This window comes from Equus quagga, chromosome 13, assembly GCF_021613505.1.
Source record: "Equus quagga isolate Etosha38 chromosome 13, UCLA_HA_Equagga_1.0, whole genome shotgun sequence".
Lineage (NCBI taxonomy): Eukaryota > Metazoa > Chordata > Mammalia > Perissodactyla > Equidae > Equus > Equus quagga.
In genome coordinates, this window is record NC_060279.1 from 50,223,443 (window position 1) to 50,250,256 (window position 26,814).

Genomic DNA, 26,814 nt, shown 5'->3' on the forward strand with positions numbered 1-26,814 from the left:
TCATCCAGCAGAAGTAAGAAATGCAGATGGTTTAATTACAAAGGGTTGATAACCTTGAATCTCAGATAACGTTTGTGTTAAAGTGTTATCATCCCCCTAATCCTTATCTTTGCCAGGTTTCTCCTCCCATTAGTAACAAAATCTAAAGTTCTGCATCCTTTTCATCTTCTGAATTAAACTTTAATTGTTCCAAAAGATAGACTGTTCAGTGCTCAGAGACTAAGGGCCCAGATCTGCATAAGTCTCATAAAAACTCTGGATGATTTCATTAATCTTTCTTCTTCCCATTGTCAATTCCCTACAAGGCTTTATTCAGCCCAGACAAGATTCTTCAGGCCTCCCATTAATCTTATCTTTTTCCAAACTAATTTCTTGCTTTCTCAGCATTCTCTAAGCAAAATTTTAAAGCCCGATAAAATACAAATGTTTTGTTCTTACTACCAATGTCTAGCAAGTGAATTCAACTTTATTTTTTTTTCAGTGTTAGTAGCCTTAAGAAGATATATTTTTCTGTAGGTGAAACTGGTATTAACACCTCTTAATAAATACTGAATTAGGCTACGAATAATCCTGGGGATCACTAGTAAAAACTTCTCATTTATGTACCTAATTTAGGCTTCAGCATACAAATCCCTTTTGAATAGATTTAAGTCATAATGCAGGGCAAAATCATTGGGAGGCTCAGTTAACTTCTCGACTGGTATGGTGCTCAAACAGCAGCTAGCATGTACTAAGTGTCCTTTAAATTTTCTGTCTAAATTAAAAAGTTAGTTTGAAAATAAAATTACTTTAATTAATATTTAATAAGATTTGGAAGATGTAAGGCAATATTATATTGACTTTTCACATCAAGTAACAAGTAAATGGCAAATCATTACAATAATTGGATGAGATAGTTACTTATTAACCAAAGATTCAAGAGTCGTCTCCTGCAATGAAGGACACACAAATAAAATAATTCAAAAACATTTCATTGTGGCATACATAAGTGAAAAATAAAGTAAAACCTTCTACAAGGTTAACATTAATTATTTCTCAAATTTGCTAATGACCCAGGACTTAGTTTTTTATGACACAGTATAGAGATTTCAAACAGCATCATTTTGCTTCCAAGCACAAAGTACCTTCCTCTCCTCACCCACTAGATAAATATCCTTAAAATTCTTAATTCTACATGGTCAAATCTCAAAAGGCAGCAATAGAAGCTGAAGAAAGGTATAGTAAACACTTCTACTGAATTCATTTTTAATAAATTATTGGTTTTCTTGTTGCTATCAAATGACGAATTCATTAGAAACATAAGCAACTCTTAAAATACCAATTAGACAGTAGGGTATCTTGCAGTAAAAGGAAAAAATTACAAAAAACCCCAAACCAATGCCACCCAACCAACTGACCAAAAGCCCCAAACAGACCTAGGTAACCGTGTGAGAAGGTACAAAATTCAGGACACTTGAGCATGTGTCACAGTCTCATCCAAAGAACGACCTGCATCGCTCCTTGAGCAAACGGAAACATCTGTGCTGCTGCAGGGCCGAGTTTCCCAATGTACAGTATATTGCTAAAAGACAATTCTGTTGTCAGTCCAACGAAACATTCTACTCCTGACCTTTGCAAAGAATAATACAACAGCCAGAAGGTTTGTCTCTTTTCTTGGGGTGTCTTCATTACAATTAGTTGACTAAACAGTTCTTTCATTACTAATAATATTTTGATATGGTTTACTTTTCTAGAACTTTGCAGTTAAAAGATCTCTAGGAAGCCTGAGAAAATATTTTTGGAAATGATTCTGTTATATCAAGTCAATGAAAGGAAGCAGGAATCAGATCCTTGTCCTGACCACATTACTTACTTCCCATGTGATTTTTCGACCTACCTGGTATTACAGAATTTGAACTGCAAGGGATCTTAGAGAGCACCTTATTTAATAGATAAGAAAACAGGGAACCATGACATTTAAACATCTTGCTCTAGTTCACAAAACTAGTAAGAATTGTGGGTACAGGGAAGACTAGATCAGATTTCTGGATACTCCTACTAGTACAATAGCATGATTATACATGCTGATTAAAATGCAACTTAAAATACACCACTACACTGGCCCCGTGGTGTAGTGGTTAAGCCCAGTGCGCTCCACTTCTGTGGCTGAGGGTTGCAGGTTTGGATCCCTGGCGTGGATCTACACCATTTGTCAATGCTGTGCTGTGGCAGTGTCCCACATACCAAATAGGGGAAGACTGGCACAGATGTTAGCTCAGGGCTAATCTTCTTCAAGCCAAAAAAAAAAAAAAAAATGAGGAAGACTGGCAACAGACATTAGCTCAGAGTGACTCTTCCTCACCAAAAAATAAAGAAAGAAATAAAACTGCAATTTATAAAACTGGTGGGAAAAAAATATTAGTGTTCAACTAGTATAAGATGGCCTGTTTTGCTAAAGATAAATGCCACATTCCATCTTTAGGGTTTGTTTTAATAGAGGGCTTTAGGAGAACTGAATAAGTAGTTTTAACTTAAGGACATGGCAGCTTGATAGGATTCTTTAACTCCTGTCTAGTTTTACACTGATACATACTATTCTTAAGAACGTTTTAAAGTTGATTGATCTAAGAATGCACAGGGTGCCTATTGGGTCTGTACTGGTCCAGTAGACGTACATGTCAACTAGCTGAAAGAGAAAGCCCTAAAAGAGAAAAACTGCCTGCTCCTATGAATGGATGTGTGGGCTAAAAAATGAAAAGGCGTTGTAAGAACTTAGGTCACTCAACTAATATCCAGAACATCCAGACACTGGGCAATATACATATGTATATATATCTCATGAAAACATCTATGTAATGACATTGATCAGAAAGGTAGAAAAAATTAGGCCAGTGAATTGTTTGAATCATATGATTAAAAAACCGAGTACTATTTTTCCACCTTGAAATATCACATTTTTTGATTAAATTCAATTGGAGACCTAGGTGGCACTATTCTCTTGATACTATGATATAGCAGGAACGTCCAGAAACATTTTTTTTTCCTGAGGAAGATTAGCCCTGAGCTAACACCCGCTGCCAATCCTCCTCTTTTTGCTGAGGAAGACTGGCCCTGAGCTAACATCCATGCTCATCTTTCTCTACGCTATATGTAGGATGCCCGCCACAGCATGGCTTGACAGTGGTGCATAGGTCTGTGCCCGGGATCTGAACCGGTGGACTCAGGGCAGCCAGAGTAGAGTGCATGAACTTAACTGCTATGCCATTAGACCAGCCCCCAGAAACATTGTTTTTGTTTTCTCTTAACTTTAGTATTACTTCAGATTTAATTTCTTAATCCTTATGCTACAGCTTTGACTTTTAATAATCTATTCTGACAAGGCTTCCATGATTTTGCGTGAACATTAGAGAATTTTTCCTTTTGTTCTTTCAGCTTCTTTCACAGATAAGACAGACAAAAATAAAGGTCTATATTATAAATGAACCATACGCACCATTGCTATAGTTATAGTAGACCCACTGCCCTCTCTTGGGTTTTGGAAGCGACACAGGTGTCTCTTCAGCAGGAAGACTGTAGAATCGGCACTCAATGAACAGCCTTTGGATAGTGTCATCCTCGGTTACTCGAGAATCATTAAGGCTTAGAGCTATGATCTCAATCCGAATTTTTTCTGATGGCTGTTTAGAAAGCAAAGAAAAAAAAAAACAAAGAAACAAATACAACAAATGAACAAAAAATCCTTTACTCTTTTTCACTATCAATTTTAAAATGAAGGCCAAAGGGATTCTTTTTTTGGAATGCATTGTATACTACTGTATAGTTACACATGATAGATTATTCACGACAGAGAGAGAGAGAATGAGATTCTAATGCCCCAGGGTTTCAAGTTAACAGTGTCATGGCAATAGTCTCCTGATTTACATCTGAGCTATAAATACCCCACTAGTAGTCTATCAAGAGTGGAGATTATGAGATCTTCATCTTCGATTGCGTTCAGAATGACAAGTATCAGTTAGCCTGTTTCAAACTATGTAATGAAGTACATGTTTATCACTGCTTTTATTTAATCTACAGTACTCGAGAAAGTTTTGGTTCTTCAGAGATCAAAGCCTGTTGAATACTTTATAGCCATTATGCTAATATATGAGCTATATAAATCCACATTAACCAGAGCAGCAACTACAGTTCATTCTCCTATGTATTCTGCCATAACATGTTTCCTTAAATAAGTAATAAGTTTCCAAACAAAAGAAATAAACTTTATACCTAATTTAACATATATTTTCTTGCAGTTTATTTTTTATATCATTTTTACAGAATTAACTACTAAAAAATATATTTGTATAATTTTCACTTCAATTCTTATTTAACACATTCTGGTGTCACAGATATTATTATGTGAGTCACATATGCTTCTTTGAGTAATGATTTAAAACAAATAATAGACTATGACTTAAAAATTAGACCACACATGGGGCTGGCCTGGTGGTGTAGTGGTTAAGTTTGTACTTCTGCTTCGGCAGCCCAGAGTTTGCAGGTTTGCATCCCAGGTATGGACCTACACACGGCTCATAAAGCCACACTGTGGCAGCATCCCACATACAAAACAGAGGAAGGCTGGCACAGATGTTAGCTCAGTGACAGTCTTTCTCATGCAAAAAGAGGAAGACTGGCAATAGACATTAGCTTAGGGCCAATCTTTCTCACCAAAAAAAAAAAAAAAAAACTAGATCACACCAAGATGAACTCCTCAGTTAAATGTTTGTTTATACAATTTCAAATTTGTTCTTTATTACCCTTCACTAAATCAGTTTTTACTAAATGCAGAGGCATGTTACTGTAAATTATTAACTTCAAATAATAATTAGAAAATCCTGAAACTAAGACCTGTTTATATGACCAACTTTTAGGAACTCATTTTCAAACATAAATCAGTGTGCAAATTCACTATAGTGATTACTTAGATATTTCAAAGCATATAATATAATTAATCAAATTGAAAAGCATAAGTATCCTATTGTAAAAATATCCCCATGAAGAACAATTTCCATTGCTGTCAAACCCCCTCAATATTTGATGAAGTAATTTTACCCTCTTCTTTCAAAAGACATTTTCTTTTATTATGTATTCTAAGACACTTTAACTAAAAACCCAAATCTGAATATTTCAATAAGGTTATTTTATTATTCAGTAGATTCATGGAAATTTTACTAGGATGACAGAGAAAATTCCACACCATTCTGTCTCCACTAATACAGGTACAAGGCTGCAGCTGGCAATATTACTAGGATTAGCATAGTATGATGAAATATTTAAAGGAAAATTTTTTCTAAAACCTAATAAATCAAATGACTGCCAAATGTCATTAAAGTGATGGTCTTTGACTTGAATATGCTTTTCATATTCAAATTTGAAAAGAAAGAGATGAAAGCCTGGAAAGGTTACTCGGTTTCAACTAATAACCTCAAGCCCTCTCCGCTCACGTGCATAAGAAATGAAGTGGCTCTATTGTCTAATCTCACTTTAGAACAGCCCTTCCTTGCTTGCTCAAGACTAACATGGGAAAGAAAATATTTTAAATGATATTATTTTTTCCTTAAAATGTATTGTGGTTGTCAAAATACTACACACACAAACATTTTTTATAATTCTGGTTCAAATGCAGCACAATGCATAATTAAGTCTTTTATATAACTTGTAATTTGACAAATTAGAATTGTTACAACAGTAACATCTTATAAAACATTCTTGCTTCTGCACAAAAGAATTAAAGGAAAACAGCCAAAAATGGGCAAAAGAGGTATACATGGTGATTTCTACATTGTGAAGAGACGAATGAACTTTTAAATAGCAGGGGAGTAAAATTTATTTATTTGATGATTTTATTAATAATATATTAACTGTACAATCCCCATATGAAAACTTGTTTTATTGTAAGAATGAATTTAGGCTGTTAAATAATACAATATACAAAAATATAATTCTAAATGAAAGTAGATACTTGGATCACAGCCAAACATCATAAACAAAACCAAACGAAGCAAAAGAAAACTCACCATATTATCCAAAGAAATAAAAGAGCTTTAGAATTCTTTTTATGAAATCTATCTTATTTCTGGTCCAGTATTTTTTTTTGATTATTCCCCTCCCAGCCTCATTACCTTTATCATATGTCTTTTTTAATTCTCTGAGTAATATTATCGACAGAAATCACTGGTTATCATTTCTTTGTTCCTTTGATGCTACATGAGTCAACTTAAAATAAATCCAAAAAGGGCTAAGTTCCAAATAGCATATATCTAGGAAAGTACGCTATGAATAAAGAATTTTCCAAACATTATAAATTTTGGCTAATGGGGCTACCCAACTTATTTTTCAACATTAACAATTCTGGTTGCGTTCACGCCCCTGTGAATCAAAAGTTCAACTATATTATGTACGAAGATTTTGAAGATTAGGAAGCACATCAACGGTATAACAGACAACTCCAACTTCACGCCGGAAATGAACTCCTTCTCTCCCTTCCCACCTCCCCTCTCCCCAATCTCACTCATCCTCTGATACTTCTAATCTCAGATGACAACATCACCATCCATCTGGTTACCCGCAACCAGGAGACCTTGGAGCCATTCTTGCCATCTTCATTTTTCACCATATCCTACAGATCACCCATTCCTGTTCATTTTACTTCCTAAATATCTCAATGATTCATTCAATTACTGAAAGCTTATATTTTGACGCTGTGTCAACTATTGGGGATACAAAGACAAAACAAGATGTGGTTTCTTTTCTCATTTTCATCTCTAGAGAAACTTCTTTAGGTCCCCAGCTGATCTGAGACAGGAACTAATACAACAGCTTCCTAGTATTAGAAAGGGGAAATTTGATAGGATAAGGAGAGAGAAAACAGATGGAATCAGAGAACATAACTGGTTGGCAGAACTGTAAGCAGACAGATGGATGATATGAGACTATAAGCTCAGTGATATAGGAACTATTATCTTGCTATTGTATCACTGGTGTGGCATGTAGTACACACTCAAAAAATGAGTGGATCTACTCTCACGGCTGTAAGAGAGGTGAGGCATGCCTGCTGCTATCCCCTTGCCTGCAGCCTCAGCTACTTCTCTGGCAGAACTTTCTCCCTAAAAACAAATCAGCTATCAATCTTTCTGCTTGAAAAACTTTCTATTACCCTACAGTCTAGCTGTTTCCCCAGACCTGCAGCGTGCTGTTTATATTGCTCAGTTTTTTATCTGAAATCTTCTCCATCAGACAAAATTCCACTTGTTTGAGGCGCTGGACCACACATGCTCTTTTTATGAAAGCATTACTGATCTCTAAGAGTGAGTTGGTTCCTCCTCTGGGCCCTTGCTGTACTTTTCGGTCACATTGTACTGAATGGACTTGGTTAGATGTCTGCCTCTCTGTCGTCTGTGAGCTCCTGGAGGTCAGGACCATCATCTTACTCACCTTGTGCTATGTAACATCCTCCCCAGGATCTGACACACACAGGCTCTCAATAAATACTATCATATAGAGTCAAGGGAGGCTGAATTTCTTTTATATATTACCAGAAATATGTGAAGCTGCAGTTATTAGTGTTTTCTCCTTTAACAAATATTTATTGTGTCTAGTATGTTTTGGGAAGTTGGGGATTATTAACTGTTGAAAAATATACAGAAATCTTGCCATTCTAGATTTTAACTGAATAAGACTACCTCAAAGACAGGTCAATACTGTAGCATCTAGGTGGTAGGGTATTATTATTTCAACTTTTCTGTATGTTTAAAATTTTTCGTAGTGAAAAATGAAAAAAGTTCAATTAGAAGAATTGGAAGGGGAAACAATATACTGATTCAAGTGGCGGTAACTGAAGCAAAGCCTTTTCAGATAGATACATAGTAATATCTGTCCAGAGTTACTAGAGAAACATGACAGGTCACACCTCTGCAGGGCGTCAGCATCCTCCAGATACAGTACGCTGGCCAACAGGATAGGCTCTAGGCTCTTGCCGTTTTGTTTCTTTCCTATGTGTGTGAACCTTTGTTACTAGGTATGATGCTACCTCTCAGTAAATTTTTTGGTTTGTTCACCAATGGCTCTATTAGCTTCTCTAATTAACAAGATGTTGACATCAGCATGTAAAAAGAACATTTAAAAATTCTGATTGTGGTGAACAGATGTAATAGAAGTTACTCAAATAAGAACTGCATGCAACTTATTTTAGTTGTCTGTATAGATGGACACTACACTTTATGTGACTGACTGATCTAGAAATGTGATGACAGCTTGTATTACTCTCAGAGAAAAAAAAGCTATAGTTCTCATGATTTTGGCTCAATTCCACTACTCCTTCCTGACTGATGTTAATTCACATTTTAGGCCATATTTTTCCGTAGTATTTACTTGGGCTCATTACTGGCATGCTTCAGTTTTCTGTTTTACTTCAGAGGATCACGCTGAGTTCTTCCTCCGGTTTCAACCATCAGAGCAGCCCCGCTGGAGCTGGACTGCGAGGCTTCTGAAAACGAATTCGCCTTGACAGCCTTAAACACGGCGCTGCTTAACGGAGAACGGCCTCTAATAAAGGTTTGCAACTTGCTTCAGTCAGTTACATTTAAGTCTAACTACGGCGAGATGACATGCGAATTCTATTTCAGCCTAAATTTCTACAATGAATAAGCACTTTAACTTTTTAAATTATAAAAACTATAGAAAATAATTTGGCATATTTAAGTACTCAACATCTTAAAAAGATGTTACTATTTTGCTGCATCTGATTCAAACCTTGTTGTTGCCATTGTTGACAAAATAAAACATCATGGATACAGGTAAAGCCCCGCCTCCCGATTCCTCCCCCTTCCTCACGCCCGGAGGGAACCGCGGTTCTGAAGTTGGGGTGGATCATTCTCAAACACACTTTTCTATTGCCTACTACATATGTATCTATCCCTAAACAACCTATAGTATTGTTTCCTGCTTTTAGATTTTTATCTTCCTCTATTAATCGTTCTGCAATTTGTGTTTTTTCACTCAATACATTTTTCATTTAAAGAAATTTTTTTAAGATTGGCCCAGAGCTAACATGTATTGCCAATCTTTTTTTTCCTTCTTCTCCCCAAAGCCCCCCAGTACACAGATGTATATTCTAGTTGTAGGGTCCTTCTGGTTGTGCTCTGTGGGACGCTGCCTCAGCATGGCCCGACGAGTGGTGCCATGTTGGCGCCCAGGATCTGAACCAGCGAAACTCTGGGCCACTGAAGTGGAGTGAGCGAACTTAACCACTCAGCTACAGGGCGGTCCCTCAATACTACATTTTTGAGATTTATTTGTTCACAATTAAAATCTAATTCATCCATATTAAGTTGTATAGAATTCCGCATATATTGCACAAATAATCTATAGTCCATTTATTCATTTCTCTACTGAAGAACAATCAGTTGTTTACAATTTTTTGCTATTACAAACCACGTTACATTGAATATCCTTTTCTATTTTCTTGTATATGTGGGTGATTCTCTTAGGAGAAGAGTTGCTGGGTGATAGGTATGAGAAAGTCAGCTTCATAGGATTATCAAATGACTCCCAAAATGTAAACGACTTTACATGAGGATTACATTTATCACCATAGAAATGTTTTAAATATGTATGTGTGTGTGTAAATAAATACAAATAAAGCTTACCTATAGGAACCACGGCACTTGGTAGAACTTGGTTCTTTATAACAAAACAACAGAGACAAAATGGAAATGGAAGGCAATAATCTACGTGTAGGCCCTCTAATAAGAGTTTAAACGTGAATTGGGGTGAGCTATAAGACAAGCTCAAAATAGTTGGTTCATACAATCAAACTCACCCTTGGTATTGACAGAGCCATCCTGGGATTAATTTACAACTCCCCTTCTTCAGGCTGGGGGTGGGCGGAGTCATCTCAAAGACTCAAAATAATTCCCCTCGACCTCACACTAGGCTCCAAAACTTCCTGTTATTAGGAATCTTATCCACTCTTCATAAAAGTTTTGATTGAAAAGTTTTTGATTTTTTAAAATAATAGCTTCCTGGGAGAAATAAGAGTAAATAGAAACTCAAACTGTTGAGGAAATAATGTTTTTAACAAACAAAACAAACCCAGTTTTTATCAGTGGCAGCAACCTATTTTTTTCCAACATGTTCTATTAAAAGGTACTACACTGAGCAAATAAATATTAAAAACTTCAGTGATGGACATCAAAATGGTGCTGGGGTAGACTGCTTGTTTTCAGAACACGGGCAGGGTCCCCCTCAAACACCATGTAAATCACTGCATCTGTAACGGTCAACCAGCAAATTAGAGAAGCTTGTTACCACGTGTTCTAAAGCAGCGCTTGAATATTTTTTCCTCTCCTAATACACCTGAGGGATATGACACATTTCCATCATTAACTGTGGCTTACTATGGCATTAGTATGATGGAAGGAGAGACTTTAAAAAATTACCCTCAATTTCAGGTGATTTTGATGTGCTATTTCACTTTCCCATCATTGAGAACAGATGTTATAGTACACTGGGTCTCAATTGTGGCTGCACATTAGAATCACAGGGGGAGCTTTAAACAAAATTCAGATTTAACTGATCTAGGTGGAGCCAGATCAAGCCCTGGCACTTAAAAATGCTCCCTAGGTGCTTCTAATGTGCAGCCGTGGTGATAACGACTGCTCTTCCCCAAGGTGGAGGCTCCCGAACTTTAGCAAACCCCAGAGGAACCTGACAGGCTTGAGAAAACACGCAGATTGAGGCCCCACTCTCAAGAGGTTCTGATTCATTAGGTCTGGAGTGGGCCCCCAAAATTTGCATCTCTCAAAAATTCTCAGGGAATGGTGATCTGGGGACCACACTTCGAGAACCACTGCTCTAAACTAAAAAAGATTCAATCTACATTTGTTGACCTTTTCTAAGATATTTATAGAAAACCTTCTACAATATTCATATTAAACTGTTCCTTAGTTACTATTTAACATTTTAGTACAAAATTAGCTAATAAATTATTTCCATTTTAAAAGCTATCTACACTCATCATTAAAAATATTAATCCTAAAGATCCTCATCAACAATATTAATTCTAAAAAGTAAAATATGAAAGTTTCTCGGGGCCAGCCCCGTGGCCAAGTGGGTAAGTTTGCATGCTCTGCTTCGGCGGCCCAGGGTTTTGCTGGTTCAGATCCTGGGCGTGGACATGGCACTGCTCATCAAGCCATGCTGAGGTGGCATCCCACATGCCACAACTAGAAGGATCCACAACTAAAATATACAACTATGTGCTGGGGGAACATGGGGAGAAAAAGCAGAAAATAAATAAATAAATAAAATAAAAGTTTCTCATTTCCTCCCATTCCCTAACTCCAGGGTTGGCAATTTTTTACTGTAAAGTACCAGATAGCAAATATTTTTTGCACGGCAGGCTAAATGGTCTCTGTTGCAAGTACTCAATTCTGTTCTTGTACAGTGAAGGCAGCCACAGATAATATGTAAATAATGGATGTGGCTGTGCTCCAATAAAACTTTATTTACAAAAATAGGTAGAAGGCTGCATTTGGCACATGGGCCACATGCTGACCACTGCCCTGACCCATGTCCCAGAGATACTCATTGCTAACAATGTCTGGATTATATATTACCGTTTTCTTGCTTACATAATCCTAAATGTTATGTCTGTATGCTCATATAAAAAAATACATATGTATGTATGAATACATCTTTTTGTTTGCTTCTTTTTAAATTGAATCACCAGTGAGGTATAATTTCTTATCCATTTGTTTGGCAAAGAGTGTGGTGTGAGGAAACAGGAATTTTCACACATTGTTCTGTATAAAAAGCATTTTAACCCAAAATGTTTGTATTAGCAAAAACTGACAGAAACCTAAGGGTCCATCAAAGGGGCTTATTTAAATAAATATGGTACAGCTATACAATGGAATATTATTTTATGTTACAAGAAATAGAGTATACTGCTATGGAAAGATGTCTATGGTATATTAGTAAGAGATAAGTTGCAAAACATAAAAAGTAGTCTGAAAAGCAATTGTTGTCAGGAGAGTAATTCAACATTTCTGGTTTTACCTAAAATATACTTTGAAACCTACTCTATTTAGCTTAAGCTTCCACATGTAAAACATTGGGAATGACTTATTTTACCCACTGATAGGATATCATATTTGATTCTGAAGTGATTTAATAAATTTTAATACATGAATTCTAAAACTAGCAAGTTGCTTTATGCATTTTGCCTTTCAAAGTTTTAAAACATTTTGCTGAACATCAGTCTTGCAATCACCTGGGACTGCCAGCGCACATTGTTCAGGAGAATCTGGTTTCCAGGTGGAAGTGTAATTTAGTCCAATTGAATACGGCAGCTTTTAGGAAACTGCTATTGGGAGGGCGTGGGGAGGAGGAAGACGTAAAGAAGCGCTGCACAGAGCCGCTGCTCTTGCGGCCGTGACTTCCTGGGCTCACCTGTGCGCACACTTGAAGAAATCTGTGAGCTGCTGGCAATACATGCAGTTGTGAAAACTGAAAGCTGCACTGCTTAAACGATAAAACTAGAAATAATGTGACAGATTGTTCATTCTTTTATTTTAATGCTATGGCAGATGCAAATTTTCAGTTTTGATGTCTATTTTGAGGACTTAAAACAAGGCTTTTAATCAATGTATTATACATCAAATTGATACTGTTAACTTCTGATTATTCAAATTAATAAAATATTCATAGAGAAACGTCCAAAGTTTTACATTTCTCAGACTCCCCCACCCTCCATTAATTATCATGCCTAGAAGCTTTTTAGTAAAAGCAGCAGTCGTCAGGCTGACGGAATCTGACAGGCCAGCAAGGACCAATTACACTGGTGCTCTGTGGCACTTTGATGTCCTGGAAACGAAGAGCGATAGGGGCAAATTGGGTAGCACATTATGTTAATGACTTGATTTAATCCAGCCACTAAACTTTATGTAGCCTGTTAAAAAAGATGCTAACACTAATTATGCCACTTTGGAAAGGAAAGGAGGGGACAAGCATTTCATTCTGACAAAGTGAAGCTCATAAATGTTGTAAATGAAATGAAACAAAATGAAGTAATCTATGATTAATTATACATCACAGACATGAAGAAAAGAGGAAGAACCAAGTAATACGTCTAAGTCCTGGGAAATCTGTTAGATTCCTTTTAAGGATCAATATCTCCAAGAAATAACTATGAGCTGTCAGATTCTGTAATATTAAAAAAAGAAACTGACTGATCTTAAATTGCTTACATAGTGAAGTAGATAATTCAAATTCATAGTGTAATTGGCATAAATGATATTTATCCGGGACACAACTTCCAGTCTCAATTTTGTGACATTATAGGGTAGAGGCAATTAAAAAAAAATCTATAAAGTGAGGATAACCTCAGAGTAGGGTTATCTAATTACTTTTTAATTAGTCTCTTTGCCTCTAATCTATTCTTACATTATTGACAGCATGATCTTTTAAAATGCGATTTCAAGAGTGTGAACTCCATAAGAGCAAGAGACTTATTTCTCTTATTCCCTGCTACAGCCCCAGTCCCCAGACTAAAGCTGGAACACAGTAAATGCTCACTAAATATGCTTAATGAATGAGTGATCTTCTCCCTCCCTTAAAAATCATCACTGCCTGCTCATAAAGCTTCATGATAGACTTCAACCTCCTTAGATGATACACAGAGGCCTCAATGCTCTTGACATGCCTATCTTTTCAGCATATTTTCCTGGGGCTCCCCATGTATGCCACAGGCTTAGTCCATTCTAAAACCATTCTGAATTCCCATAGCAAGCCATGTGCCACATTCTCTCAAATTCTCATGCTTTTGTTCCTTTGGTCTATAATGACCCCTCCTTGGCTGTCACTAACTCCTAATCATCTTCAATACTTGGCTCAAGCTTCATTGACTTGAGGAAGTCATTCCTGATGAGGGTCCCTTATGCTGAGTTAGCCACCCCTCCTGTACACTCCCACAGCACCCTGTGCATTCCATTCTCCTAGGGCTCACCACCATGCACTGTAATTGTGTTTCTCTCATAGACTGTGAATTCTCTGAGGCCAGGGATTGCTTCTTTTATGACATACAGTAGATGCTAACGAATGAAGAGCTGTTGTGAGAATTAAAGGAGATATTACATATAATGTGCTTAGCACCTAACAGCCATTCAGTAATACCTTCCTTCCAATAAAAGCTATGTATCACTGTCCTGAGATTTCTACCTGAAGCAAACAAAGTAAGAGATTAATGAGCCACAAATATTTTTAAGCTTAAAAAAGGTTTTGTGACACAACAACATCAACCAAAGATACCATCATCAACAATCGGACAAAATGACATCCTATGCCTCCTGATATGATACACTGAAAAGGACACAGCATCGCTTCTGTAGTATTCCTACTAAAATGCATAACCTGAATCTAATATGAGGAAACATCACACAAATCCAAATTGAAGGATATTCTACAATATAAATGGCCTATATTCTTAAAAAGTGTCAATGTTATGAAAGACTACACAAAGAAAGACTGAGGAACCATTATGCATTAAAGGAGGCCAGAGACATGAAAACTAAATGTAATATGTGATCTGGACTGAATCCTTGACCAGATTAATAAGATGCTATAAATACTACTACTGAGACAGACAGTTGGCAAAATATTAAGGAGAATTATAGATTATAGTATTATATTTTTATTCTGAATATTTAGGAGAAAAGAGGCATGATTTTTGCAACTCAAATGATTCATTACAATTATGTATGTAAGACTGTGTTTATATAAATACATACATATGTGCACATAATACACATATATATGAGAGAGAATAGAAATGATAAAAAAAAAGTGTAGCAAAATGTCAACAATTGGTGAATATGGGTAAAGTGTATGCAGGAGTATTTTATATCACTTTTGCAGTTTTTAAAGAAAAAGGTTCCATGAATCATATGAAATGATTTGCTAAAGTAGCACACAGGAAAACTGGTAAAATCACTAGAAAATGCTATATTTTACCACTGTGATGATCTCTTGAGTTTTTTCCTACACTTCTAGATTATTCTATCTTACTATAATTGGTATAAAATTTAACAGAAATGAATTTCACCTGCTAACAGAAGCTACTGGTCAGTACCTTCCACTAAAAGCAGAATGTTTCCTTTCATTATTTTATTGAAAATATAAAGGTTTATAACATTGCATAATTTTGGGTGTACATTATTATGTATCAATTTCTGTACAGACTGCATCGTGCTCACCACCAGCAGTCTAATTTTTCTCCATCACCATACAGATGTGCTCCTTTACCCCTCTTGCCCACACCCAGCCCCCTTCCCCTCTGGTAACCACTAATCTGTTCTCTTTATCCATGTGTTTGTTCTCCCACATATGAGTGAAATCATGCAGTATTTGTCTTTCTCTGTCTCACTTATTTCGCTTGGCATCATATCCTCCAGGTCCATCCATGTTGTTGCAAATAGGCCGATTTTGTTTCCATGGCTGAGCAGTACTCCAGTGTATCTATACACCACATCTTCTTTATCCAGTCATCAGTCGATGGGCACTGGGGTTGCTTCCAAATCTTGGCTATTGTGAATAATGCTGCAATAAACATAGGGGTGCATAAAGCTCTATGGATTGTTGACTTCAAGCTCTTTGGATAAATACCCAGTAGTGGGATAGCTGGATTGTATGGTATTTCTATTTTTAATTTTTTGAGAAATCTCAATTGTTTTCCATAGTGGCTGCCCCAGTTTGCATTCCCAACAGCAGTGTACGAGGGTTCCCTTTTTTCCACAGTCTCTCCAACATTTGTTATTTGTTGTCTTGGTAATCATAGCCATTCTGACAGGCGTTAAGATGGTTCTTATTGTAGTTTTGATTTGTATTTCCCTAATAATCAGTGATGGTGAACATTTTTTCATGTGTCTGTTGGCCATCTGTATATCTTCTCTGGAGAAATGTCTGTTCATATCCTCTGCCTATTTTTTGATCAGGTTGTTTGCTTTTTTGTTGTTGAATTGTATGAGTGCTTGATATATTTTGGAGATTAACCCCTTGTCAGATACATGATTTACAAATACCTTCTCCCAGTTGGTGGGCAGTCTTTTCGTTTTGTTCATGGTTCCCTTTGTCTTGAAGAAGCTTTTTAGTCTGATGTAGTCCCATATGTTAAATGTTTCTTTTGTTTTCCTTGTCTGAGTAGACATAGTATTCAAAAAGATGTTGCTAAGACCAATGTCAAGGAGTGTACTGCCTATGTCTCCTCCTAGGAGTTTTATGGTTTCAGGTCTGACATTCAAGTTTTAATCCACTTTGAGTTAATTTTTGTGTATAGTGCAAGATAATGGTCTACTTGCATTCTTTTGGACGCGGCTGTCCAGTTTTCCCAACACAATTCTTATGTTCTTGGCTCCTTTGTTGAAGATTAGCTGTCTTAGATGTATGGTTTTATTTCTGGGCTTTCAGTTCTGTTCCATTGATCTGTGTGTCTGTTTTTGTACCAGTACCATGCTGTTTTGATTACCATAGCTTTGTAGCGTATTTTGAAGTCAAGGATTGTGATGCCTCCAGCTTGGTTCTTTTTTCTCAGGGTTGCTTCAGGTTTTTGGGGTCTTCCCTTGTTCCATATAAGTTTTAGGATTCTTTGCTCTACTTCCGTGAAGAATGTCATAGGGATTCTGATTAGGATTGCACTGAATCTGTAGATTGCTTTAGGTAATATGGACGTTTTAAACATGTTTATTCTTCCAATCCATGAACATGGAATGTCTTTCCATTTCTTTATGTCTTCTTTGATTTCTTTCAATAATGTGTTAGGGTTTTCAGTGTATAGGTCTTTCACCTTTTTGGTCAAATTTATTCCTAGATATTTTATTTTTTTCTTGCGATTGTAAATGGGATTGTATTCTTGAGTTCTCTTTCTGTTCGTTTGTTGTTAGTGTATAGAAATGCAGCTGATTTTTGTAAGCTGATTTTGTACCTTGCAACTTTTTGCTGTAGTTGTTGATTATTTCTAATAGTTTTCTGATGGATTCTTTAGGGTTTTCTATATATAGAATTACATCATCTGCAAACAGTGAGAATTTCATTTCTTTCTTGCCAATTTGGATACCTTTTATTTCTTTTTCTTACCTAATTGCTCTGGCCAAAACCTCCAGTACTCTGTTGAATAGGAGTGGTGAGAGCGAGCACCCTTGTCTTGTTCCTGTTCTCAGAGGTATGGCTTTTAGTTTTTCCCCGTTAAGCATGATGTTCGCTGTGGGTTTGTCATATATGGCCTTTACTATGTTGATGTACTTTCGTTCTATACCTATTTTATTGAGTTTTGATCATAAATGGATGTTGGGTCTTGTCATATGCTTATTCTGCCTCTACTGAGATGATCTTGTGGTATTTATTCCTCATTTTGTTAATGTGGTCTATCAGATTGATTGATTTGCAGGTGTTTAAACATCCCTGCGTCCATGGTATAAATTCCACTTGATCATGGTGTATGGTCCTTTTAATGTATTGATGCATTTGGTTTGCCAATATTTTGTTGAGGATTTTTGCATCTATGTTCATCAGCAACATTGGCTTGTAGTTTTCCTTCTTTGTGTTGTCCTTGCCTGATACCCTGGTACTGGGGTAACGTTGGCCTCATAGAAAGAGTTAGGAAGTGTTCTGTCTTCTTCAATTTTTTGGAACAGTTTGAGAAGGGTAGGTAATTAAATCTTCTTTGAATGTTTGGTACAATTCTCCAGAGAAGCCATCTGGTCCTGAACTTCTGTTTTTTGGGAGGTTTTTGATTACTGTTTTGATCTCTTTACTTGTAATTGGTCTATTCAGATTCTCTATTTCTTCTTGATTCAGTTTTGGGAGGTTGTATGAGTCTAAGAATTTATCCATTTCTTCTAAGTTATCAAATTTGCAGGCCTACAGTTTTTCATAGTATTCTCTTATAATCCTTTGTATTTCTGAGGTATCCATTGTAATTTCTCCTCTTTATTTCTAATTTTACATATTTGAGCCTTCTTTCTTTTTTTCTTAGTGAGTCTGGCTAAGGGTTTGTCAATTTTGTTTATCTTCTCAAAGAACCAGCTCTTAGTTTCATTGATCCTTTCTACTGTTTTTTATGCCTCTATTTATTTCTGCTGTAACTTTTATTATTTCCCTCCTTCTGCTGACTTTGGGTCTCATTTGTTCTTCTTTTTCTAGTTTTGTTAGGTATAGCTTAAGATTACTTATTTGAGGGAGCCGGCTCCATGGCTGAGTGGTTAAGTTCGCGTGTTCCACTTCAGTGGCCCAGGGTTCACCAGTTCAGCTCCTGGGCTTGGACTACATACCGCTCATCAAGCTACGATGTGGCAACATCCCACAGAGAGGAACTGGAGTGACCTACAACTAGGATATTCAACTATGTAGTGGGGCTTTGGAGATGGAAAAAAGAGACAACTGGTAACAGATGTTAGCTCAGGGCCAATCTCCTCACCAAAAAAAAGGGGTTGCTTAAAATAAAAAATTTTTAAAAAGAAAAGATTACTTATTTGAGATTTTTCTTGTTTGTTGAGGTGGGCTTGTATTGCTATTAATTTCCCTTTTGCTGCATCCCACAAGAGTTCGCATGTTGTATTTTCATCTTATTTTGTCTCGAGGTATTTTCTGATTTCTCCTTTGATTTCTTCATTGATCCAATGGTTGTTCAGTAGCACGTTGTTTAGTCTCCACATATTTGTGCCTTTCCCAGCTTTTTTCTTGTAGTTGATTTAGTTTCATAGCACTGTGGTCGGAAAAGATGCTTGATATGATTTCAGTCTTCTTAAATTTACTGAGGCTTGCCTTGTTTCCCAATATATGGTCTGTTTTTGAGAATGTTCCAAGTGCACTTGAGAAGAATGTGTATTCTACTGTTTTTGAATGGAATGTTCTATATATATCTATTAAGTCCATCTACTCAAGTGTTTCATTTAAGTCCACTATTTCCTTGTTGACTTTCTGTCTGGATGATCTAACCATTGATGTAAGTGGGGTGTTGAGGTCCCTCACTATTATTGTGTCACTCTTAATTTTTTCATTTAAGTCTGTTAACAGTTGCTTTATATACTTTGGTGCTTCTGTGTTAGGTGCATATATATTTATAAGTGTTATGTCCTCTTGGTGGGAAGTCCCTGTTATCATTATATATTGCCCCTCTTTGTCTCTCATTACCTTTTTTATCTTGAAGTTTGCTCTGTCTGATATAAGTACAGCAACACCTGCTTTCTTTTGCTTGCCATTTGCTTGGAGTGTTGTCTTCCATCCCTTCACTCTGAGCCTAGGTTTGTCTTTAGAGCTGAAATATTTCCTGGAGGCAGCATATTGTTGGATCTTGTTTTCTAATCCATCAAGTCACTCTCTCTTTTTTTTTTTTGGTGAGGAAGATTGTCACTGAGCTAACATCTGTTGCCAATCTTCCTCTATTTTGGATGTGGGACACTGCTACAACATGGCTTGATGAATAGCATGTACGTCTGTGCCTAGGATCTGAACCCGCAAACCCTGGGCTGCTGAAGTGGAGAGCACAAACTTAACCGCTATGCTACCAGGCTGGCCCCTACTCTGGGTCTTTTGATTGGAGAATTCAATCCATTTACATTTAGAGTGATTATTGATATATGAGGGCCTAATACTGCCCTTTTATATCTTGTTTTCCAATTGTTCTATATTTTCCTTGTTTCTCTTCCTTTGTGTTTCTGATTGCCATCTCACTCTGGTGGTTTTCTGTGGAGGTTCTCTCTCTCTCTCTTTTTTTTTTTTTAATGAATTGTGGCTCTGCTGTGATTTTTTATTTAGTGGTTACTGTGAGGTTTGTATTAAAGATCTTGTAGATGAGACAGTCCATTTTCTGATAGCCTCTTATCTCCCTTAACCCAAGCAGGTTCCATCTCTTTCCTCTTCCCCTTCTAAGTTATTGTTGTCACAAATTATTCTGTTTAGCATTTTGAGTTTGTGACTAAGTTGAAGTGTTTATAGTTACTTTCGATGCTTTCCTTCTCTTCAACTTATAATTAAGTATTTGCTACCATGTTCTGAAAGACAGCTGCAGTTTTCTTATTTTGTCTGTCTGTTTATCTCCTTGCTCAAAGATTTGTAGACGTTTGCCTTTTTGTTTCAGGTATAAGGGCTTCCTTTATCATTTCTTGTAAGGGAGGTCTAGTGGCAATGAAGTCCCTCAGCTTTTGTTTATCTGGCAATGCTTTTATTTTTCCACTGTATCTGAAGGATAGTTTTGCTGGATAGAGTATTCTTGGCTGAAAGTTTTTGTCTTTCATATTTTGAATATGCCATTTCAGTCTCTCCTAGCCTGTAAGGTTTCTGCAGATAAATCCACTGAAAACCTGATGGGGATTCCTTTGTAGGTTATTTTCTTCTGCCTGCTACCCTTAATATTTTTTGTCATTGACTTTTGCCAGTTTTATTATTATATGCCTTGGAGTAGGTCTTTTAGCATTGAAGTAATTAGGAGTTCTGTTGACTTCATGTATTTTTAGGTTCAGTTCCTTCTGCAGGTTTGGGACGTTCTCAGCTATTATTTCTTTGAACACGCTCTCTGCTTCTTTCTCCCTCTGGAATACCTATAATCCTTATGATACTTTTCCTAATTGAGTTGGCTATTTCTTGAAGAATTCCTTCATTTTTTTTAGTCTTAGTCTCTCCTCCTCCACTTGAAGCGTTTCTGTATTTCTATCCTCTAACTCACTAATTCTTTCCTCCATAACATCAGGTTTATTTTTTAAGGATTCTAGATTATTTTTTCTCATTAATTGTATTCTTCATATCCAGAATTTCTATTTGGCTTTGTTTTTTATAGTCTCAATCTCTTTGGTGAAGTATTTCTTCTTTTCATTAATTTTATTCCTGAGCTCACTGAACTGTCTTTCTGAGTTTTCTTGTAACTTGCTGAGTCTCTTTATGACAGCTATTTTGAATTCTCTGTCATTTAGATTGTAAATTTCTGTGACTTCAGGGTTGGTTTCTGGAGATTTGTCACTCTCTTCTGCACTGAATTGTTGCTGTGGTTTCTCATGGTGTTTCATGAACTAATCTTTTGGCAGTGTATTTGTAGTAGTATCAGGTCGCTGATTCCACCTGCAACCGTGGAGGGAAGCAAGAGCTGTGTTTCTGATTTCACCCTGTCTGCTGGAAGCTGTGTGGTATAGAGGATAGTCCCACTGGCTGGGAAAGCATTCCCAACCAGGCTCGGGGTACCGCTGCACCAAGGCGTGTTCCCACTTGTGGGGCTGCAGCGGTTCTATAGGCGCTCATGCTGGCCAGGAAAGTGCTCGCATGTGTGTATATCTGCCACCATCTCTGCTTACAGTCATGCCAGCCACTGTGCTTGGTGGTAGGGCTTCTTCATGGTGTCTGAGCCTGGGTCACTTGTTGGGACTGCGGTGGAAAGGTGGGCTCTCCTACCGTCTGGGAAAGCATTTGTGCATGAGCCCCAGGCTGTTGTGGCCCCTACCCACAGTTGTGCTGAGGCACGTTCCCACTTTCAGGGCTGTGGCGGTATTATGGGTGCTTGTGATGGCTGGGAAAGTGTTCAGGTGCTGCTGGGGAAGGGTAGGGGAGTGCTCACCTATCTCCACCACTTCCCAGTCCATCCACCTTCAGATGTATAGTTGTGTGGGTCTCTCAGGTGTCCTGTTGTGCTGTGTGGGTTTCCTCCATCAGTCACTGAATGTCCATTTAGTTATAGTTCAAAGGCGGAGAGATAAAGGGAACAGCTCACTCTGCCATGTTGCTGATGCCATTTGTCAAGAGTAGGATTTTTTTTCTTTTGGAAGATTAGCCCTGGGCTAACTGCTGCCAATCCTCTTGCTTTAAATGATGTTCACACATTTGAGCTGGCATGTAAAACCATTATTGGAAATCACATTTTGGAATGGCAGTAAAGGCTATATTAAGCTGTAGCAAAGTAACACAAATTACTTTCCCAGAAGTAATAAGAAAAAAACCCAGTTTATTCCAAAGGAAAAATATATCTATACATTAGAATTAGTTGAATATTTTAGAGGAACAGTTCTTTCAAGAAAGTTAGTTGTTAAAGTTCTTTATTCTACCTTAGCTAAGAGCAATGTACAATTCCACTGAGACGCTGGCAATGTTGACAATATGCACATGGTTCCATTGCAGGTCTAATATAGGATTTCTCAACCTCAGAACTATTGACATTTGGGTCAAGATAGTTCTTTCTTGTATGTCCTGGGCATTGCAGCATGTTTAGCAGCAACCCTGACCTCTACCTGCTAGATGCCAGTAGCAGTCCCTCCCTGGGTGACAACCAAAAATGTCTCCTGACATTGACAAATGTCCCTTGAGGGACAAAACTGTCCCAGTTGAGAATCACTGGTCCAAGGCAGTATAATTTAGACATTTTCCCATACTATGAAAGTTACTTTTAGATGATGAATATGATGTTTACAACATAAAATTAACTACTGCATTGTCTCCTTGGTATCTATAGGATAAAATCTAAAACATTTAGCCTTCTGCATTGTAACTGAGGCTTTCTATCCCTTTATACAGAAAGTCTGCTCTAGTTAGTGTATTTTTGACTTCTGAAACACACAATGTGCATCCCTGTCTGTATTAGAGATGCAAGTGATTTTTCTCCCTACTGGACACTCCTTTTTACTGTGTGACTGGCCATAGCCGAATGGATCAAGGGTGCACAACTGATAATGATGGACCGAATTAAGAGGCAGACTTGGCTAATCAGATCTTTCTCCTTGGGGCTGGGCATTTTTCTCTATTTGGGTAACAAGCAAGTGAAGCACAGAAAGTTAGCTTAAAATGACAAAAAGCAGACATGCAGCCCACAAGAAAGCGAAGGAGGGCGGGTGGCCAGCTCGTGGGGATATCTTCCATGAAGTCTATTAAAAAATCACTCCAAATTTTTCCTTCTCTGAACTTCTTTAATTAGTGGCATAATTGGGAGCAAGTCACTTTCTCTCTCAAGATCTCAGTTTACTTATTTAGAAAATGAGGGTGATGGGCCAGAAAACAGCTAAGTATTCTTTAGTTTAAATATCTGACTATGGTATTAATTATTGGTACTATCTCCTAGCATTTTTTTCTATTGTAATTTAACTGCTGATTACTACTTGACTTTTCACGAGTACATCTCCCTGATTAATGTTGATGCTCCCTGAGGGCAGGAGCAGAATATTGTATTTACTTCTGTAGGGAGGAGTGATCACAAATTGTAGATGGTGAATCCCTGGAAATTACTGAGTTATAACAAGAAGGATGAATGCTGTTACTAGATTGACCAGATAAATATATCCCTTAGTACCTGCCTTTTTAGACCCTAGGACTGATTCGGTATCTCATTTCTCACATTCTTACGTTCAAAAGGCTAAATCATATAGGTATGGCAAAATCCTGATGAAGAAGTCAAAGTCTTGCAGAAGAACTAATGATATGTGAGAAAGAAATGTCTGAATCAAACATGCAGGCTTACTACTCTTGATGCAATAAATGGAGGGTTCTTAGTAAAATGATGTGATGGTTAATTTTATGTGTCAATTTAACTGGGCACGAGGTGCCCAGACATTTGGTCAAACGTTCTGGGTGTGTCTGTGAGGGTGTTTCCGGATGAGATTAGATTTGAACAGGTAGTCTGAGTAAAGCAGATTACCCTCCCTAATGTGGATGCGTTTCATCCAATCAATTCAAGACCTGAATAGAACATACAGGGTGAGTTAGAGGGAACTCCTCTTGCCTAGCTGCACTGATCTGGGACATTGGCCTTCTCATGCCTTTGCACTTGAAGTGAAATATCTACTTTTCTTAGGTCTCCTGCCTGCCTGCTTTTGGACTGGAATTTATACGATCAGTTTTCCTGAGGTCTTCAGACTTGGACCGGAACTACACCACTGACTCTCTAGCTTGTAGAATGCAGATCTGGGGACTTCAGAGTCTCCATAATCACATAGGACAATTCCTTATAATAAATCATTTTCTATATACAGTCATGTGCCGCATAATGACATTTTGGTCAACGACGAACTGTATATGCGACGATGGTCCCATAAGATTAGCACCATATGGCTTAGTACCATATGGTAGGCTGTCCCATCTAGGTTTGTGTGAGTACACTCTATGATGTCCGCATAACAGGGAAATCTCCTAATGACACATTTCTCAGAACGGATTCCCACTGTTTAAGCAAAGTATGACTACATAGACATCCTTTTGGTTCTGTTTTTCTGGAAAACCCTGACTAATACAAATGGCTATAAAGCTAAATCCCACACAGGAGTCCCATTTTCCCATTATCAAAATTTCCGAGAATTTTGAGATTTCTATTAATTAGTTTGATATGATAATTTAACAATTTCAGATTTGATAAAGCCAAAAAATTAAACTAAATTGACCTAAATGCTATAATTAAAAGTCTTTAGGCAACTATATGAAGATTCCTTCCTTGATTTATGAATTTTGAATGATAAAGATGCCATATATTAGGATGCCATAGTTTAGATGATGTTATTATAATTAATAATTATATAATCATGATAAAACTTTGGACAGATGATATATTCTGTTTGCAATTATCACTCACAGAAACAAAGGATTTCTCTATGGAGACATCTGCAACAACTGAAATGTTCTGTTCTATGGGTTTGTTCTGCAGAGAGATTAAGCTACAAATATGAGATTTTAAGAGTTGAAAGAAATATTGTAATTCTTACCAATAAAGTAGAAATTCTAAAGAAAGGAGTACAATTAATCATTTCAGGAAAATTAATGTAGATGAACAGAAAACATTAGGATTTTTTACTTTAATTACATTCACTTTACAAAAACTTTTTCTCTCCTTACAATAAAAAATGCTCTGGTAAGTGGTACACTTCCCATATAAATTAAAGTATAATTTTCTTTTCAAAATTTCAATTTATATACTACTTTTCAGCAAGGTGCTACAAAACAAGCAAAGCATACCTATATGAGATTCATTACCTTTAAGAAGGTTTAACTTTTTGGCAGAAATGAAATAACTTTAACAATTTATCAGTGGACATATTTAGATATGAATAGTCTATGAATTCACAAATGCGAGTTATTATAGTGTGAAATGCAATCTCACATTTGGAATTCTTTAAAGTTCAGATTTGATTTAGTACATCTTTGTACAACGGTTCTGAAAAGGAGTCAGGGAAGTCAGTTGGTTTTAGCAAGTTAACTCTTGAAGCTACTGATATGTTAGGTACTCTTGACATGTAAGCCAAAATAATGCCTGCCAGTTAAGGCCCATTACGTCGTGAAACTGTAAAGTTTTCTTGTACGAGATGATTATCTGGATAAGATTATGACAAAACATTAAAACTTTTCCAGAAATATTTTTGTCTTAAGATTTTCATATATGAAGATTAACATGCTATGAATGAAAAGCAACTTTATTTCAAACCATTTGTAGTTGGCATTCGGCTGCTGACCTGTTTGATACTCCTGGAGACAGGACCTGGAATAATACACTCATCACTGTCAGAAGCTGATCTGTCTTCTTCATCTGTTAAAAAATAAAATTTTACTGGTTTAAATCTGTTAAACCAAATATATATCTGTACATTGTGAAACAGAGAGAAATAAGCATACCTTATAAGGATAACCTTAAAAGAACAGTGGGAAAATCATGTCTGCACTTTTTTAGCAGCAGAGAGAGTTACATTTATATTACATTTTAGAAAAGAGAGAAAAAAGATTGAAAATCCCAAGTTTAGTTCTGGTAGAAATAAAGGAAATAAAAATATAGCTGTTCTAATATGAATTTAAAAAATAATTTTTTTAAAGAGAAGGACATGGTAATAGGTGCTTTGTAATAGCTTAACCAGTAGTGTCGTGTAAAAATCAACTTATTCTTACCACTTACAAACATTTTAAACAGTTTTACAGTTTTGTTGTGATAAATTTGACATACAATAAACTGTATACATTTAAAGTGCAAAACTTGGTATTTTGACATATATATAATTCCATGAAACCACCACCACAATTAACATAGTGAACATATCCATCACCCCTGAAGTTATGTCCTGTTCCTTTATCATCTCTTTCCTCCCATTTGTCCTACCCTAGACAAGCACTTAACCGCTTTCTGTCACTGTAGACAAGTTTGCGTTTTCTAGATATTTATATAAATTAAATCATAAGTTGTCATTTTTTGTCTGAGTTCTTAGTTTTAATTTTTAAAAAGTCAAGTCCTGTAGAATAATCCAGATGATAGTACTGAACTCAAAGAGAATATACAGCCATTTAAAATATAAATTGGGATTATGGCCAGATATAATACTTGCATTCTGTTGTGGCTCTCCCAGTTGAGATAAGAAGATATGGAAGAATTTCACCTGACCATAGCCAACTACACTGAACTATATCCCATTATTTCTGCCAAGAAATAGGTATTGTGGGGGCCGCCCCCCTGGCCGAGTGGTTAAAGTTCTGCACGCTCTGCTTTGGTGGCCTGGGTTCACAGGTTTGGGTCCTGAGTGGAGAACTACTTCACTCATCAGCCATGCTGTGGAGGCATCCCGCATACAAAAGAGGGGAAGACTGGCACAGATGTTAGCTCAGGGCTAATCTTGCTCAAGCAAAAGAAAGAAGAGGAAGACTGGCAATGGATGTTAGCTCAGGGTGAATCTTCCTCACAAAAAAAACCCCAAAGCAGTACTGTGAAGTAGAGCCACTACAAAATGAAGATGTTCCATGAGGTACACTCTAACGGTTACATGATGCAAGGAGTCAAGTAAATAACGTTAACAAAAAGAAAGTCAC

At 36.9% G+C, this 26,814-nt stretch overlaps 1 protein-coding gene across 5 annotated transcripts in view; it reads right to left on the reverse strand.

The window, feature by feature from the left end:
• Positions 1-26,814, reverse strand: part of RPGRIP1L (RPGRIP1 like) — a 102,621-nt gene that overhangs the window by 17,863 nt on the left and 57,944 nt on the right. For all 5 annotated transcript variants that reach the window (XM_046684006.1, XM_046684005.1, XM_046684003.1 and 2 more), the window contains 2 exons: positions 25,479-25,552; positions 3,473-3,656 (listed from right to left, as the gene is read on the reverse strand). In XM_046684006.1, coding sequence (XP_046539962.1) covers positions 3,473-3,656; positions 25,479-25,552 — 258 coding nt within the window. The remainder of the gene's footprint in view (positions 1-3,472; positions 3,657-25,478; positions 25,553-26,814) is intronic.